The sequence below is a fragment of the Lutra lutra genome, chromosome 2, assembly GCF_902655055.1.
Source record: "Lutra lutra chromosome 2, mLutLut1.2, whole genome shotgun sequence".
Classification (NCBI taxonomy): domain Eukaryota; kingdom Metazoa; phylum Chordata; class Mammalia; order Carnivora; family Mustelidae; genus Lutra; species Lutra lutra.
Window position 1 is genome coordinate 142,210,050 of NC_062279.1, and position 16,390 is coordinate 142,226,439.

General features: G+C 46.6%; 1 protein-coding gene across 1 annotated transcript in view; it reads left to right on the forward strand.

The window, feature by feature from the left end:
* Window positions 1-16,390, forward strand: part of FAM193A (family with sequence similarity 193 member A) — a 163,925-nt gene that overhangs the window by 96,414 nt on the left and 51,121 nt on the right. The window contains 2 exon segments of the mRNA XM_047718668.1: window positions 4,871-4,995; window positions 9,742-9,889. Of these exon segments, the coding sequence (XP_047574624.1) occupies window positions 4,871-4,995; window positions 9,742-9,889 (273 nt within the window).

Sequence of the window (16,390 nt, forward strand, 5' to 3'; positions counted from 1 at the left end):
GCTGCCGGTGCAGGGAGGCTGTGCTGCCTGAGAAACCGGTCATTCAGGCCTTCCAGACTGTTAGAGAAATACCGATTTGCCGAGATCTGTGGATTTGTTTGCCATTACCTCAATTTAGTTATTAAATGATACTTGACTAGTTTTGGGTACTTTCTTCCTGGTAAAACTACATTTTGAAACAAATATAGCACCAGTAGTTCCTAAGATTTTAAATGCAATGGTCTTTGTGATTCTAAAATTGATAGACCTTCTTGCCAGGAAAATTTACAGACATACAGTTTTGCAGGTAAATTCAGGGGGGGTGGGCTTCATGGGCCTCCTCGGACATCCCTGCAGTAGACCGTGCCGTGCCGTGAATCTTGACAGCCTGGAGGAAAGCACGCGATGTGAGGAAAGGAGCCCGAGTCAGGAGGGACGGCTGTCTCTGCATCGTGAGAATCTGCAATGGCATGCCGGTGCCTGGAGCAGGGCCCAGCAGGCCTCCGGTGCCTCACTCCCAAATGTCCCATCGCACGCAGCTCTCCCTCTTCCGCCTCGACTTACTGAAAGTACCCGCTCTTCAGAAGTTCACATCCAGTGCCACCTCCTCTAGGACCGCACCCTCGGACCTTCCTGAGTCCGCCGGGAGAGGAGTCCGCCAAGGTGAAGAGCGTCTCCCAGCTGCCCGAACCTTGTGCCAAGCAGTGCAAAGCACAGCTCTGCCCCAGGTGGCGCTTCCGCCCAGGCCCCCCTCAGGCAGTCAGCGTGGAGCGTGGTTTTTGAAACAAACAGAAATTGATTTCAGCCCTGCTTGTTGGAGCAAATTCCTAACAATTTACATAGGAATACTTTTCTTGTGGTTTGGAAAAAACTTGTAAATACTAAGAACAAAATATGGTTGTTTGCTCAGTGATTAATGTCACTTTCATTATACATAGAGGTACTCACTTTTGTTTCCAGTGGTACAGCAGACGTGACACCCTGAAATCCTTCTTCCTTCATGGGAAATAACGGAATTACTGGATCACATAAACTGAAACTAGATAAAAAGCTTTTATAGCACATTGCTGAGGTGCCAGGAAAGGCAAGAAGACTTAGGGGTGAAAAACAAACTAAAAGCTGGAATCCTGAGAAATTTGTGTGCCCCAAAGCCAGCATTCACTCCAGGAACTTCTAAACCTGGGAGATGGGAGATTCAGCCTCGGTCCCACCCTGGGTGGCATCGACACACAGTGCTGGGCCCCCAGATGGCCTCCTCCTTGTGTGAGAGTGAAGGAGAGGCCCTGGAGGGATGGCAAGGGCTTGTGCCTGTTGTGATCTTGGGGAGGGCTGAGGCGAAGTACAGCCTCCCAGAAATTTTGTCATTATAAGCCAGCTGCCACCTACATTTGTGGTTTCAACAAGTGCTGTTGGTGGGGTGTGAAAATTCCCGATGTGGGGCTCAGTCCCAGGATCCTGTGATCATGCCCTGAGCCAAAGGCAGATGTTTCATCGACTGAGCCACCCAGGTGCCCCCAAAAAGAATTATTTTCCAAAACATATTTAGTAAGAAGAGGGGCTTCCTTTACATTTTTGCAGATCTCCTTAGTTTTTGGCTCAATAGAGGACATGTTGATTCTCATAGCTGCTTCTGCATTCACACTGTTGTCATAGGTTGCTTTGGCTGAAGTTACTGAAGAAAATTCTGCCTCACGCAGATCCATATTTGGCAAAGAGAGGAATATCTTAATAGCCTTTCCAGCCATTCGTCAGGAGTACACTTGAGTCCTAGGACTTCTTTTTTTTTTTTTTTTTTAAGATTTTATTTATTTATTTGACAGAGTGATCCCTAGTAGGCAGAGAGCAGGCAGAGAGAGAGGGGAAAGCAGACTTCCTGCTGAGCAGAGAGCCCGATGTGGGGCTCCATCCCAGGACCCTGAGACCATGACCTGAGCTGAAGGCAGAGGCTTAACCCACTGCGCCACCCAGGTGCCCTGCCTGAGGGCTTCTTAATGGTTAGGTGTGGTGTAGGGTCTCCGAGCATGTCTCTTACATCAGAACCAGTGCTGGAGCCGGTGCTCAGAATGGGTCTGCCCACATGTGGTTTTCCAACATCATACTTTGGTCATTGGAAATACACGGGCTCACCGAGTAATTTAGTGCCGATCTTCCTGGTGTTCAGTGTAAAAAATGACCTTTGTAGCCATCACCACTGATCCTCATCAGAACGGAGAAACTTCAAGGCCACAGTGACAGATTCAAGTTTTCCAAAATGCAGATTGTTGCTTGAAAGCTCAGATTTTATGATTGGCCACAAATTGTTTTTCTTAAAGCAGCACATTGGCTTGTTTTCCTTAAAGCAGCACATTGGTTGTTTTTCTTAAAGCAGCACATTGGTTTGCTGCACAAACCCTGCCGGCTAATTCTCTGCCTTCTCAACCGGCTTCTCTGGAAACAACATCCCCTGTTTTTCTGATTCTGCAGAACCCAGGGAGGACATTTAGATATAGGAGGGTATTTTTAAAAACATTATTTTCGTGGGAAATGCACTTGTGGGTATATTCTACACAGCCCTGGGGATCAAACAAGATGATAGCTTCATGTTTTAAAATTTTATTTTAAATATTAAAATAGAAGGAGCCTGCACATAGGTTGTACTTCCCACCGTCTGGGAAATGCTGTGCCAGGGCTGTAGTAATCATGAAATCTGAATTTCCATCCTTAAGAACAGCCTGGTAGTTCTCGAGGTCTGTTACACAGCTTGATTCTGAACACCTCCTCGTTCTCCTTCCAGACCCCCAAAAACCTTTTTGCAGTTGAGTGTAAGAAGGAAAACTAGTTTGGGTGGCAAAGCCTGAACTTGAGTCACTGGTGAGCTTGTTCTCTGTGCCTCTAGCTCAGGTGGTGCTGAGTCTTGGCTGCGCTCCTGCACAGGCCCCCCCCCCTCGCTCCCCGGCAGCCCACAGACTCCTTCCCCCCGACCCCAGGCCCATCGCTCAGCCTCTGTAGGCTGTCTCTGGCCTGTGAATGGGGCCTGGCAGCACCCAGTCCAGGGTTGTCGAGGGTGCTACTGAGATGACCCTCATGAGCACTGAGAACCACGCGTGGCCTGCAGGAAACACTGTTGTTAGCACACGTTGTTTTCCCAAGTTGACTCTAGGCTGGGAAATGAGTTTGGGTCCTGCTGTTTCTTTTGCTTGCCTCATTTGGATGTATGATTACAGATTTCATGAAAAATGCCAAACATTTTCCTAAGTCAGCCTTCACCCAGGTACCTGTAGTAACATGACCCCCAAAAGCCAGAGCTGTGTCCTACCCCCGCAAGTAGGCAGGCAGGCAGGCAAGGACCACACATGCAGCTTTGGAGGTTTATGGGGGAAGCCCAGCAAGCACTCAGCTCCCCTGAGCGCTCTCCCCAGAACCTCCCTCAGCTGGCCAGGGGCCTGGTCTGGCTGTTGCCTTAGCTCCTGCATGTTCGTTGTTGTAGAGACAAACCGTAAATCGGATCACTGCCTACTTCTCTGTCCCCTGGTGACTCCTAGAGAGCAGGGGCCTGCTGGCTTCATCTTTGTGTCCCTGTACCTGGTCCAGTGCCTGCACTGAGTGGTCTCTGCTGACGTCTGTGACATGTAGTGTGGTCGACATGTCATTTGTGGCCACGTCCTTGGTACCTTCTTTGGCAAGGTTCTCATTCCAGAGATCGGGTGGAGTTTATCAGCTCCCCGGCCGGCTCTCCTGTACAGAGTAGTGGCACTGCAGGGTGCGGAAGTGCACACCTGGGGCAGTGGGAGCAAGCTCTGGAAACACAGGCAGAACGGAGGGTTTGAGGGTCTGCGCAGGTGTCCGGGTTCCTTGCAGAGCCCCATCTGTCTGCACGCCGTGAGCAGGGGTTGGCAGGTGGCAGAGCTGGCATCCGTTTGTGCTGGAGTGGTCCCGCCAGTGTGCCCTGAGCTCTGTCTCGCTGGCTGTGCCCAGGAACAGGAAATGCTTGCTTTGCCTCGTTCTCTCAGCCCCCATGCCAGCCAGTTACTGGGCAAACAGTGGGGTCTTCATGTGTAGACTGTTTACTAACACCTGCAGCTGTGATCATGTGAATTCACTGGGGCTAAGTTGTAGAAGGCGTCACCATGAGTAACCCATTTCATGGAGTATTGCTACATCATGTTAAGCAGTTCCTCCAGTTGTCAGTGGATTAGGGAAGGAACATGTATGAAGGATGTGCAATGACTGAAACACACGGAGCCCTACAGCATCGCGTAGCTTACGGATGGACGCTTGGAGTCCCACATGCATATGCTTGTAGCGATATCTATGCTCAAGAAAGGCACCCTCTCTGTCCTGGTCACCTTGTGTTGAGGGCAGATGGATGTTCCTTTTGGTATCACTCACTCTGATGGCCAGGACGCTCCCAAATGTTTAAAAGCTATTTAAAGTAACTGCTGAGTTTGCCTTTGTGTATTAGGGAGAGGAAACACCTGACCTTCCACAGCTTAGCACTAGTGGAGAAGTTATTTGCGGCCACCAGAATGGCACATTTCTCAAGATAGGAGAGAAAATGATTGCCCTTTGACATCAGAGGATTTGTGTGCATTTAAATTGTTTGAAGAGTAGGGCTTTCAATGCATTTTGGAAGCACAGTGTAAGGAATGACCGTCAAATACGTGCATTTGTTTCTCTCTCTCTCTGTCGCGTATTTGTGTGTGTCTTACCCCCTTTCTCTGTGTGAGGGACTTAGAAGGGAGGAGACTGGGGTCGTGTGTGCATGTGGCCAGAGGTGTACCTCAGGGTTCTCCATGTGCTGCGGGATGTTCTGGGCCTGCAAAGAGGGCTGGAGGGGGCGGATCCTTCTGGGGAGTTTTAGTCTTCATCAATTCAGTATATCTTCCATTTATTTATTTATCTTTTTAACTAGGAAAATGAACACTTGAAAAAGTTCCAGGTGACATGGGAACTGCATAATAAGCATCTGTTTGAAAATCTGGTCTTTTCGGAGCCACTTCTTCAGAGCAACTTGCCAGCACTGGTGTCACAGATCAGGTATCTGGTCTTTGTCTGCATATGTCTCTGTGGTGTGACAGCACGGTCCTTCTCCCTGTGTTGTAGTGGGTGTGTGTTGGAACACCATCGCGGTGTGGACATTCTTGCTCAGGGAGCGGTACCACTTGGGCAGAAACTCAAAATCCCAGGAGTACTAAATTAAACTTTTAAAATAACAGACTCAGTAGTAATGCCGCTGAGATTTAACATCCCAAATTCCTTGTGAATAAGGAAAAGCCGTGGTAAACGTAGAGTTTTACTTTGAAGAGACTCAGGCTTAGCCAGACGGCTGTGGCACTTGGGTGTGCAGGGGAGACGGGGAGGGGGTGTCAGAGGAGGGGGACGGCTCTAGAAGGGGCCTGACGGTGTCACAGGGCTCCTGGGCACGAAGACCAGGGATGTGCGTGTCTCTAGCATTCCTTCCGTGCCTTTGTTCGTGGTGTGGCCGCGTCTCGGTGGCGCGGGGTATCCCAGGGCTCCTGCACGTGCGCTAGGACGAGTGGTCCCAAGCATGGTACTTGGCGTCTGCCCTGCTGGCAGCTGGAGGCCATGTGGTGGGAGGGCGTTGGCCCCGCATGAGTCCACTGGGATGAGGCTCCTTGGATCTGTGGTCGCTGCTGAGTCAGGCGCCCGCTTCCACAGTTCTGCCACGTTGGTGCTTCTGTTCCCATGGACTTACCACATAGAGTCAGGGTCCTGTGCCAGAGATGCTTCCTAACAGCACATACCATGCTCATCTTTGTTTAAGTGTCTGTGCTGATGTTTGTTTGGACCAGATTCACAAAGAAGGGAAATTATTTCTAAGTAAATAAATTATTATTGTAGTTTACTTCTAGACTAGTCACTTTGTTTTCTTTTGAAACCCCTGTATCAACCTAGTCTTCCTGAATCTTATCTGAGGGGTCATGACTCTTCCCACTTCACACCCTCCCCTCTGGAGAAGCAGTAGCCCTGAAAGTGGTTGGATACAGGTGATGGGGGCAGAAAGACCAGAACACAGTGTTGTGTGGCTGTGGCCAGTGCTCTGTCTGGCCCCGGACCCTCCCGGCACCCCTTCCCCACAGCCCATTCCCTGCCCACCCTTTCCTCTGTGTCTAGTCTGAAAGCATCTGGCATGTTCCGTGGTGGGGCATGGAGACTTGAGTGTCCCAGCTTTCACCTCCACCAAAGAAAGGGTCAGGAAAGTATTCCAGGTCATGAGTTTGAAATGCAGAACATGGTTTTGTCCATGGGCAGTTACATCCACCAAAGGCACTTTTTATGGGGCTGGGGGGGGGGGACAACCAACCCAAAACGTGCATCTTGGGAAGGTGGGGGTTCTTATAGCAAGATTCTAGGGCCTTGTATTTTCTTTTGCTGGTGAGCCAGTTAGTTTGATGGGCCTGTCATCAACTTGGGGTGAGTGACAGGGAGCTGAAATGTATCCTGAAACTCCATTCTTGGCTATGCCTTGGTTCCAGATTGATTTCTTTCTTTCATTCTCTCTCCCTCCCTTTCTAGATTATTTGAGAGGGAGCACGAGGGGGAGGGGCAGAGGGAGAGAATCCTCAGCTCTCTGCACTGAGTGTGGAGCCTGACGCAGGGCTTGATCTCACACCCCTGAGATCCTGACCCGAGCTGAAATCAGGAGTCCAACACTCAACCAATTGAACTGCCCAGGTGCCTCTAGTTCTGGGTTTCTTAATCACTCAGTGCAAATGATGGTCAGACTCCAGAAGATTGGCAGTGTTTAGATCTTGAATGTTAATTCTGGGGTCAGGCTGAAGGAGGGTTCTTGGGACAGGTGAGGGAGCGAGGGACATAGAGACAGGGACAGAGCTGGGGAGGAGGCAAGCAGAGCATTCCCAGCGGCAGCTGGTGATGCCAGACGGGACAGTTCCCTTAGGTTCCCTGGCAGATTCCCTTGTCAGACCCAGCGGTAATTCAGGTCTGAGCTTCTAGCGTGCAGATCCCACAGAACAACTTGTAGAAGGTTTGGGAAAAGTTATATACCAGTACCAGCCTCTAAAGTAAGGATTGCATCTGTGGCACATAGAGTCTCTAGTTGGGAGTATTTTCATATTGACTCCTGGTCTCTGGCCCTGTGCTTGTTTTACTTTATTAAGGTAAAATATAGATAGAAAAGATGACACTGAGCAGATGTGCAGCTGCGAGCTTGACCGTGGCCCCAGGAAGTCAGTTCCTCTTGCGTGCAGCCTCCAAGCACAGACTCCTCTGCCAGAGTGGCCACAGGACCTCCCACCACGGCACCGCCTGCAACGGCAGTCCCACTCCTTCCTTGTTTATTCTCCTGTTACTCAAGTGTGCCATTCCAAGGCTTGCCTGCTTTTTCTTTTGACATATCTTTTGTGTTTTGTTTTGTTTTTTTAATACAAATAATCTACATGAGGTGGACCTCACGTAAAGAAACTGACTTAGTTTAGGGAGCTGATTTCTCCTTTTTTAAACACCTTTGCTGAGATACAATTTACATACCGTTACAGTTGACTCATTTAAAGTCTACAAATTGATGGTTGTTGGTATATTACATTACTAATTTTTGAAAATTGTGATAAAATATATATAACATGAAACTTGCCATTTTAACTACATTTAACTGTACAATTCAGTGGGATTAATTACATTCACAGTGTTGAGCAGCTATCACCAGTGTCTGTTTCCAGACCTTTCCTCATCACCCCAGAGACTGTCACTGTGAAGCAGTGACTCCCGCCCTCTTTTTTTCCCCACGTGTCTTGTAATTCTTTAACCTGCAGGCCCCCACCCCACCCCTTTTTCCCTTACAATTTATCTCTCTGGGAACTTGAACTGTCAGCCCTGCAGCGAGGCCCAGGGTCCAGGCCCCTTGGCGTGTGTGCTCAGGGAGCACTGCATAGGCTTTCTGTCTGTGGGGCCTGAGAACTGGTGGTGGGGTCCAGAAACTTCGTCAGACTAGTGTCTGTGCCCGTGGCAAGACCAGGAGCCTCACTGTCTGCTTGTTTGTTGTTGTGGGTGTTATTAGCGATTGCCCAGTTGGTTTTTATTTTAAATATATGATATTGTTAGGGAGATGTTGAATTAGGCTTGTGCATAAACTCGCAAAACTGACTTTTTCTCATTCTCCTTGTGTTGTACGTGCACACTATTTGTGGTAGACGTTACCATGAGGATCTGTCCATGGCGCTAGCCTGTGTTTACAGAGTGAATATTTAGACAGTAACCTGTTTGCTGAACCACTCGTGTCGTGCGACCATGAGGACATTCCTTGTTTTCTCTCTGGATTCCAGCCCAGCTTGGCTTGAATGTAAGCCCTGTGCCTACACATTGTACTCTGATCACCCCATCAAAGATGTCCCAGGACCCCTTTTACAAAATAGTCACAAGTGGGATCCACCCACAGGCAGAGATGGGAAAGGAGAGGGAGCTGTTTGTGCCCATTGAAAGGGTCCTAAATTTAAAATTACTGTATCGTTTGTATTTATTATAAAATTATTAGATTGTGATGCAATGAAACTCTGAAAATACAGAAAATCATGAAGATAAATAGATGCTATATACAATTCGATACTGCTTCTAGATTTTTTTTTATGTCCACCCCTACACACATCTCTAAATGTGATGCCATCATCATATCTTTACTTAACATGGGCATAGTTTATTTCAAAGCACACGTGCAAGTAAAGTGTATATGAATGAAGAGATGTAATAAGCTTCATAAGAGGCACCGGTTCTCTGGAATTCCTTCGTTTAGATGTGCCGGAAAGTATCTTATTGGTACCCACTGCGTAGCTCCCAATGTTTTCCTGTCAACTCTGATGATCTTTGCGCACGTAGCCTTGTTTCCCTTGAGCGACTGTAAATGTTGTCTCGATTTTGAAACTTCTTATCAGGATCCTTTATTACAGTTGTTTTGGTATTTAGGTATTCAGAAAATGAGCAGTTTCTGATGGCATGTAATCTGTTCACCCCCTTGTCCCTGCCACCCTGCTTGGCTTCCCTGCTCTTCCCAGGCCGCCTCCTGCCCCATATTCTCTTTCCTGGAAGTCTAGGTGTTTTCCTCATTGTTTACTGTTTGTATGTCTTGTTTTCAGCTCATTTTCTCATTTGCTGTCTTACCAGCTTTTTAAAGTAATATAGAATAAGTAAAACTATAAAATGTTTCTTTGATTGGATCAAATCTTCTGTTTTACTTAATTGGAAAACCAAGTCCGAGTCTTGTATTTCCCATTAAATGTTGTGTTTTCTCTGGGTCAGTGTATTTCAGTGGGGAAAAATAGGTTACAACTCCACGTTTAATAAACTGAACTGCAAGGGCCTATTTATTTATTTATTTATTTATTTCCATAGAGAGGGAGTTGGGGGAGGGGCAGAGGGAGAGAGAGCCTCTCTAGCAGACTCCCAGCTGAGCATAGAGCCCAGTGTGGGGTGTGATCTCATGACCCCAAGATCATGACCTGAGTTGAAACCAAGAATCAGACACTTAACTGGCTGAGCCACCCAGGTGCCCCAAAGCCTTAGTCTTGTAGAACAGTCTTCTTCACCACTGACTTTTTCCCTTTGGACCTCTTCTTGGAGCTTCTTTATGCCGATTTCTGGCCTGGGCGCCTTGCGTATGTATTTGCTAATCCCTGACAGCAGCCTTGTGTGGTGTGTGGTGGTGTCCCACTTGTCACATTGGGAGAGGAGGTGACAGAGAGAAGCAGACCTCTGGTCTCTGGCCCAGAGCCTTTGGGCTCCTTTCTTTTGCTGAAATGCCTCTCTCCCTAGGCTGGGAACCACGACACATGACACGTGCAACGAGGACACATACAGCACCTTACTGCAGCGGTACCAGCGCTCCGAGGAGGAGTTGCACAGGGTGGCCGAGGAGTGGCTGGAATGCCAGCAGAGGATTGATGCTTACGTCGACGAGCAGGTGAGTGTGTGCCGCCAGGACCTGCCATGGGTAAAGCACGTGTGCCAGGGTGACAGGGGAGGTACAGGTGGAAGGAGTTGCCGCTGACTTTCCAGAGGGAACCATGGTGGCCTTCACCCTGCTACGCCTGGGGGTGGCGGCAGCTGTTCGTTGGGTCAGCACTGACTGGCCACACCCAGTGTCACCTGCATAGGCTGCCCTCTGGCGCAGCTGCCACCTACAAGAGCCTCTGGGGCCTTGGGGAGCTGCTGAGCCATGTAATTTCCAGAGCCGTTCACATAACGCTCTGCTACTCAGAGCCCCTTCTCTGACTCTGGCTATGCAGACAGAGCATAGTTGGTTGTGCTTGGCAGGTGGCTGACAGGGATGAAGGGAGACCCAAGAAGGCAGGGTGCTCTTCTTGAAGGTGGGGCCTGAAGGCAGCCGGAGCCTCTTGGGGACACAGCAGGACTCCCAGAGGGCCTCGAAGCCTGCCTCCTTGCCTTTCTGAAACCATGGGAGGGTGGGGTTGTGGTGGAGGCATTTAGAACAGCCCTGTGCAAGGTAATAGGATCTAGGGAGTAACAAGGGAGCACTGACAGAGCTCTGTACTATACTTTTTTTCTTTTAAGATTTCTTTGTTTATTTTAGAAGAGACCACAGGGATGGGCACAGAGGGAGAGAGAATCTCAAGCAGACTCTGCATTGAGTGTGGAGCCTCACATGGGGCTCGATCCGAGGACTCTGAGATCATGACTTGAGCCGATGCCAAGAGGTGGACATTTAATTGATGGCATCACACTGGCGCCCTCTGTGTTACAGTTTTGGGACTCTGGGGTAGGACCAGGGCTGTCTGCATCCTGCCTGCTGCAGACCCCATGGGCTCTTTCTCATTTCACTTTGTAGGTAGGAAGGATACAAATGCAGTTATAGTTTCAGAAATCTGTTCTTCATTTCTCCAGCTTTGAACTGGGACTAAACCCATAAATGCCCCATGACAACTCTTAGAAGAAAGGAAAGACTGAGACTTTGCCCAGATTGAGAAAACCTTTAGGAATAGTAATTTCTTGATGTATTTGTACCTGAAATTAAATGTCTATTTAGGAATATAATACACAGTGTTATCAGTGCTATTCTGATGAAAATGGGGTATGACTCATAGTCTCACAAAACAAACTGAGGGTTGCTGGGGGGAGGGGGGTTGGGAGAGAGGGGTGGGGTTATGGACATTGGGGAGGGTATGTGCTGGGGTGAGTGCTGTGAAGTGTGTAAACCTGGCAATTCACAGACCTGTACCCCTCGGGATAAAAATATATTATACATTTATTAAAAATAAAAAATAAAAAAAAAGTAACAGTATACTTGTTTTCTCTAGAAAGGAAAATACAGTCTTATTTTTATTATTTATTTATTTTTAAAGATTTTATTTATCTAACAGAGAGAGAGAGATCACAAGTAGGCAGAGAGGCAGGCAGACGAGACGGGGAAGCAGGCTTCCCGCTGAGCAGAGAGCACGATTCGGTGCTTGATCCCAGGACCCTGAGATCATGACCTGAGCTGAAGGCAGAAGCTTAACCCATTGAGCCACCCAGGCGCCCCCAGTCTTATTTTTAAAAGTAAGGCTGAAATTAAATTTATTTCGTTAAAAGTACATGTATGTACTTTTACAGCTCTAAATGCTTACAATAAAAAGCAGGAAAGGTCTTAGATCAGTAACCTAACTTGGTAGCTTAAGGATGTAGGGAAAAAAGACAAACTAAACCCAAAGCTAGCAGAAGGAAAGAAGTAATAAAGATTAGAGCAGATCAACAAACTGGGGAATAGAGGAAAATCAGTGAAACCAAAAGTTGGTTCTTTAAGATCATGAAAGCTGACAAAACTTTAGCTATGTGGGCTAAGAAAAAAGGAGATACTCTGATTACTAAAGTCAGAAATGAATTGGGAACATTATCACTGATTCTACAGAAATAAAAGGGATTGTCAGAGAGTGGTGTGAACCGTTGTACAGCAACAAATAGGATAACTTAGATAAGTGGACAAATTCCTGGAAACACAGAACCTACCAAGACTGCATCACAGAGACGCAGAAAATCTGACTAGACCTGCGACTGGTAAGGAAACTGAACCAGTAATCAGAAATCCCCAACAGGGGCGCCTGGGTGGCTCAGTTGGTTAAGCATCTGACTTTAGTTCGGGTCCTGGGATCGAGCCCCATATCAGGCTCTCTGCTCAGCAGGTAGCGTGCTTCTCCCTCTTCCTCTGCCTCCTGCTCCCCTTTCTTGTGTTCTCTCTCCCTCCCCCTCAAATAAATAAAATCTTAAAACAAAACAAAAACTCCCAACAGAGCATAGCCCAGGACCAGACGGCTTCACAGATGAATTCTATCAAATCTTTAAAGAAGAATTAACACCAGCCCTTCCCCAACTTTTCCCAAAAATTGAAGGGGAGAGAAGCTTCCCAACTCATTCTGTGAGGCCAGCCTTACCCTGATAACAGAGACAATGTAAGAAAAGAAAATTATAGACCAACATCTATGGTAAAGACTGATGAAAAAAATCCGCAACAGAATACTAGCGAACAGAATTCAGCAGCATATTAAAAGGACTATGTACACCATGACCAGCTGGAATTTATTCTTGGCATGCGAGTATGGGTCTATACATGAAAACCGATCAATGTAATATGCCACATCAACACAATGGAGGGAGTAAAAAACACAGGATCATCTTAATTGATCCCCTAAAATCATTTGACAGTATTTAGCTTTCATGATAAAAACACTCAACAAACTAGGAACAGACGGGACCTGCCTCCACATGAGAAGAGCCATCGATGAAAACCCAGAGGAAGCATCACACCCAGCCGTGAAAGACTGGAAGCATTTTCTCTATGAGGAAAAAGGCAAGGTTGCTGCTTTCACCACTTCCATTCCACATGGTGCTGGAAGTTTTGGTCAGAGCAATTAGGCAAGAAAAATCAAAGACCTCCAAATTGGGACAGAAGAAGTAAAATTATTTCTGCAGGTGATACGACCTTATGTGTAGAAAATCCTAAAGACTGTAAAAAAAAAAGTGAATGCTGTTAGAATAAATGAATTCAGAGCATCAGGAACAAAATAATGCACAAAAAATGGTATCTCTGTATGTTAACAAAAAATCTGCAAAGGAAGTTACAAAAACAATCCCATTTACAATAGTATCAAGAGTAAAATACTGGGATGCCTGGGTGGCTCAGTTGGTTGGGCGGCTGCCTTCGGCTCAGGTCGTGATCCTGGTGTCCTGGGATCCAGTCTCGCATCGGGCTGCTTGCTTGGCGGGGAGCCTGCTTCTCCCTCCGCCTCTGTCTGCCACTCTGTCTGTCTGTGCTCACTCTCTCTGACAAATAAATAAATAAAATCTTTAAAAAAAAAAGTAAAATACTTAACAAGGTGATTTACTCAAGGAGGTAGAAGACTTGCACAATGAAAACTATTAAATGTCCATCTGCCTCCCCCCCCCGAAATAAATAAATCTTTTTAAAAATTTTAAAAAAGAAAGACATAAAAGGAACCACATCCCATGTTCATTGGAAGACTTAATGATATTAAAATGTCCGTGTTAGCTAAAGTGGTCTACAGACTCAGCAATACCTGTCAAAATCCTAGAGTCATTTTTGTAGAAACAGAAAAAAACCCATCTTAAAATTCATATGCAATCTCAGAGGACCCAGAATAGCCAGAACAATCTTGGAAAAGAACAATAAATCTGGAGGACTCAAACTTTCTGATTTTGAAACGGACTACATAGCTACAGTAATCAAAACAGTGTGGTGTTGACATAAGATAGACGCTCACCTGTGTGGTCACGTGATGTTCAGTAAGGGTCCCAAGACCACTCACATGGGAAAGGCCAGTCTTTGCAACAGACAGTGCTGGGAAACTGCACATCCCATGCCAAAGATGGACATTGGAGCCTTACCTCACACCACATGCAGAAATTAACTCAGGATGGAAAAGGACCTAAATGGAAGACCTAAAAATACGAAAGAACCTTAAAGGCATTATTCTAAGTGAACTAAACCAGATACAAAAGGACATCTGTTGTAGAACTCCACTTATATGAGGTACCTACAGTAGTCAGACTCCTAGGGACAGAAAGTGTAACTCATGGGGACCAGAGACTAGGGGAGGGGAGAACGGGTTTTTTCGTGGGGACAGAGTTTCAGTTGGGAAAGATGAGAAAGTTCTGGGAAGGGATGGTGGGGATGTTTGCACGAGGATGTGAACGTATGTAATATCACTGAACTGTACACTTAAAAATGGTTAAGATGGTGGGGCATCTGTGTGGCTCAATTGGTTAAGCATCTGCCTTCAGCTCAGGTCATGATCACAGATTCCTGGGATCAAGTACCATGTTAGGCTCCCTGCTCAGCAGAGAGTCGGCTTCTCCCTCTCCCTCTGCCTCTACCCCCAAGCTTGTTCTCTCTCTCTCTCAAATGAATGAATAAAATTTTTTATTTTATTTTTTATTATTTTTTTAAGATTTTATTAATTTATTTGACAGAGATCACAAGTAGGCAGAGAGGCAGGCAGAGAGAGAGGGGGAAGCAGGCTCCCTGCTGAGCAGAGAGCCCAATGTGGGGCTCAGTCTCCGGACCCAGGGATCATGACCTGAGCCGAAGGCAGAGGCTTAACCCACTGAGCCACCCAGGCGCCCCTAAAATTTTTTTAAAAAATGGTTGAGATGGGGCACCTGAATGGCTCAGTGGGTTAGAGCCTCTGCCTTCGGCTCAGGTCATGATCCCAGAGTCCTGGGATTGAGCCCCACAGCGGGCTCTCTGCTCATCGGGGAGCCTGCTCCCCCCGCGCCCTGCTTGCCTCTCTGCCTACTTGTGATCTCTGTCTGACTTCTGATCTCTGTCTGTGAAATAAATAAATAAAATCTTAAAAAAAAAAAATGGTTAAGATGATCAATTTTATGTTATGTGTATTTTATTACAACAAGAAAAACAAAAAAAAAAGGGTCTTGTTTATCGTTTCCTTCTCCCACAAAGAAAACAAACTGTCCTCCTTACTAAAGCAAGCAGAAAGTGTATTATTTTCACTCACCTATCAAGAAACCGTGATGCCATTAATACAAATTAAGGAGCAATTTTAGTAGCATCCAGAGGGCACTAGTCATTCTGAAATCCTTGGAATGGACATCAGTGGCTTCTAATCAAGTAGTAGCTTAGAAATTATTAGTAATTCCAAGGTTTCAAAACATCTGTAAATGATTGAGTATTCATAAATAAGTATGGATGTGGGACATGGATGACAGTTTTGAAATCACTTGTTTTTGCTTGCTTTTTAAAATGTGTCCTTGATAAATAAAATAAAAAATCTTTACAATAAAAGGGGGCTCCTGGGTGGCTCAGTGGGTTAAGCCTCTACCTTCGGTTCAGGTCATGATCTCAGGGTCCTGGGATCAAGCCCCGAATTAGGCTCTCTGCTCTGCGGGGAGCCTACTTCCCCCTCTCTCTCTGCCTGCCTCTCTGCCTACTTGTGATCTCTCTCTCTCTGTCAAATAAATAAATAAGATTAAAAAAAAATCTTTGTAAAATGTGTCCTTGGAGGGGCGCCTGAGTGGCTCAGTCAATTAAGCAGCTGCCTTCAGCTGAGGTCATGGTCCCAGGGTCCTGGGATCGAGTCCTGCATTGGCCTCCCTGCTCAGTGTCTTGTCCACTTCTCCCTCTACCTGCAGCTCTTCCTGCTTCTCCGCTGTCTCACTGAGACAAATGAATAAATAAAATCTTTAAAAAATAATGATAAAAAAATAAAATTTATCCTCGAGGTGCCTGGGTGGCTTAGTCACTTGTCTGCTTTCGTGGGTCATGGTCCCGGGGTCCTGGGATCCCTACCCATGATTGGGCTCCCTGCTCCTTGGGGAGTCAGCCTCTGCTCCTCCCCCAGCTCTTGCTCTCTCTTCCGCTCTTTCTCTCATAAATGTGTCCTTTATTTGTTGTTTGACACATATATAAGCCTGCAGGAACCCAAATGTTTGGAAGAATTAATCCCAGAGGATGTGAGGAGGGGGTCAAAGAGAAGGTTTCTGTTGATGTTGTTAACTATCAAACAGCTCTGGACTGAGTTCTGTACTAAAAGAAATGACTACCTTTCCTAATATATAGCTCATTGAAAATCTTTTTTTATTTTAAGGTTTTATTTTAAGTAGGCATCATGCCCAGCATGGAGCCCAGCTCAGGGCTTGAACTCAAGAGCCCAAGAGCAAGAGCTGAGCTGAGATCAAGGGTTGGATGCTCAGCTGATGGAGCCTCCCAGGCTCAGCATCTCCACCCCAGAATCATTTTTTACAAGACCAGTGCTCTAACCCCTGAGCTCTAGGGCCACCAAAATCATTTTTTAAACGTGCGACTGTAATTGCTGCTTGTAAGAGGAAAATGTTTTTCCTGAAAGCTGTGGACATACATGACGTAAAGGGAGAGCTGGCCTCAGCACTGAGTCTTCCATCCAGGAAGATGGTGCACGTTTCTGTGTTTTGGTTG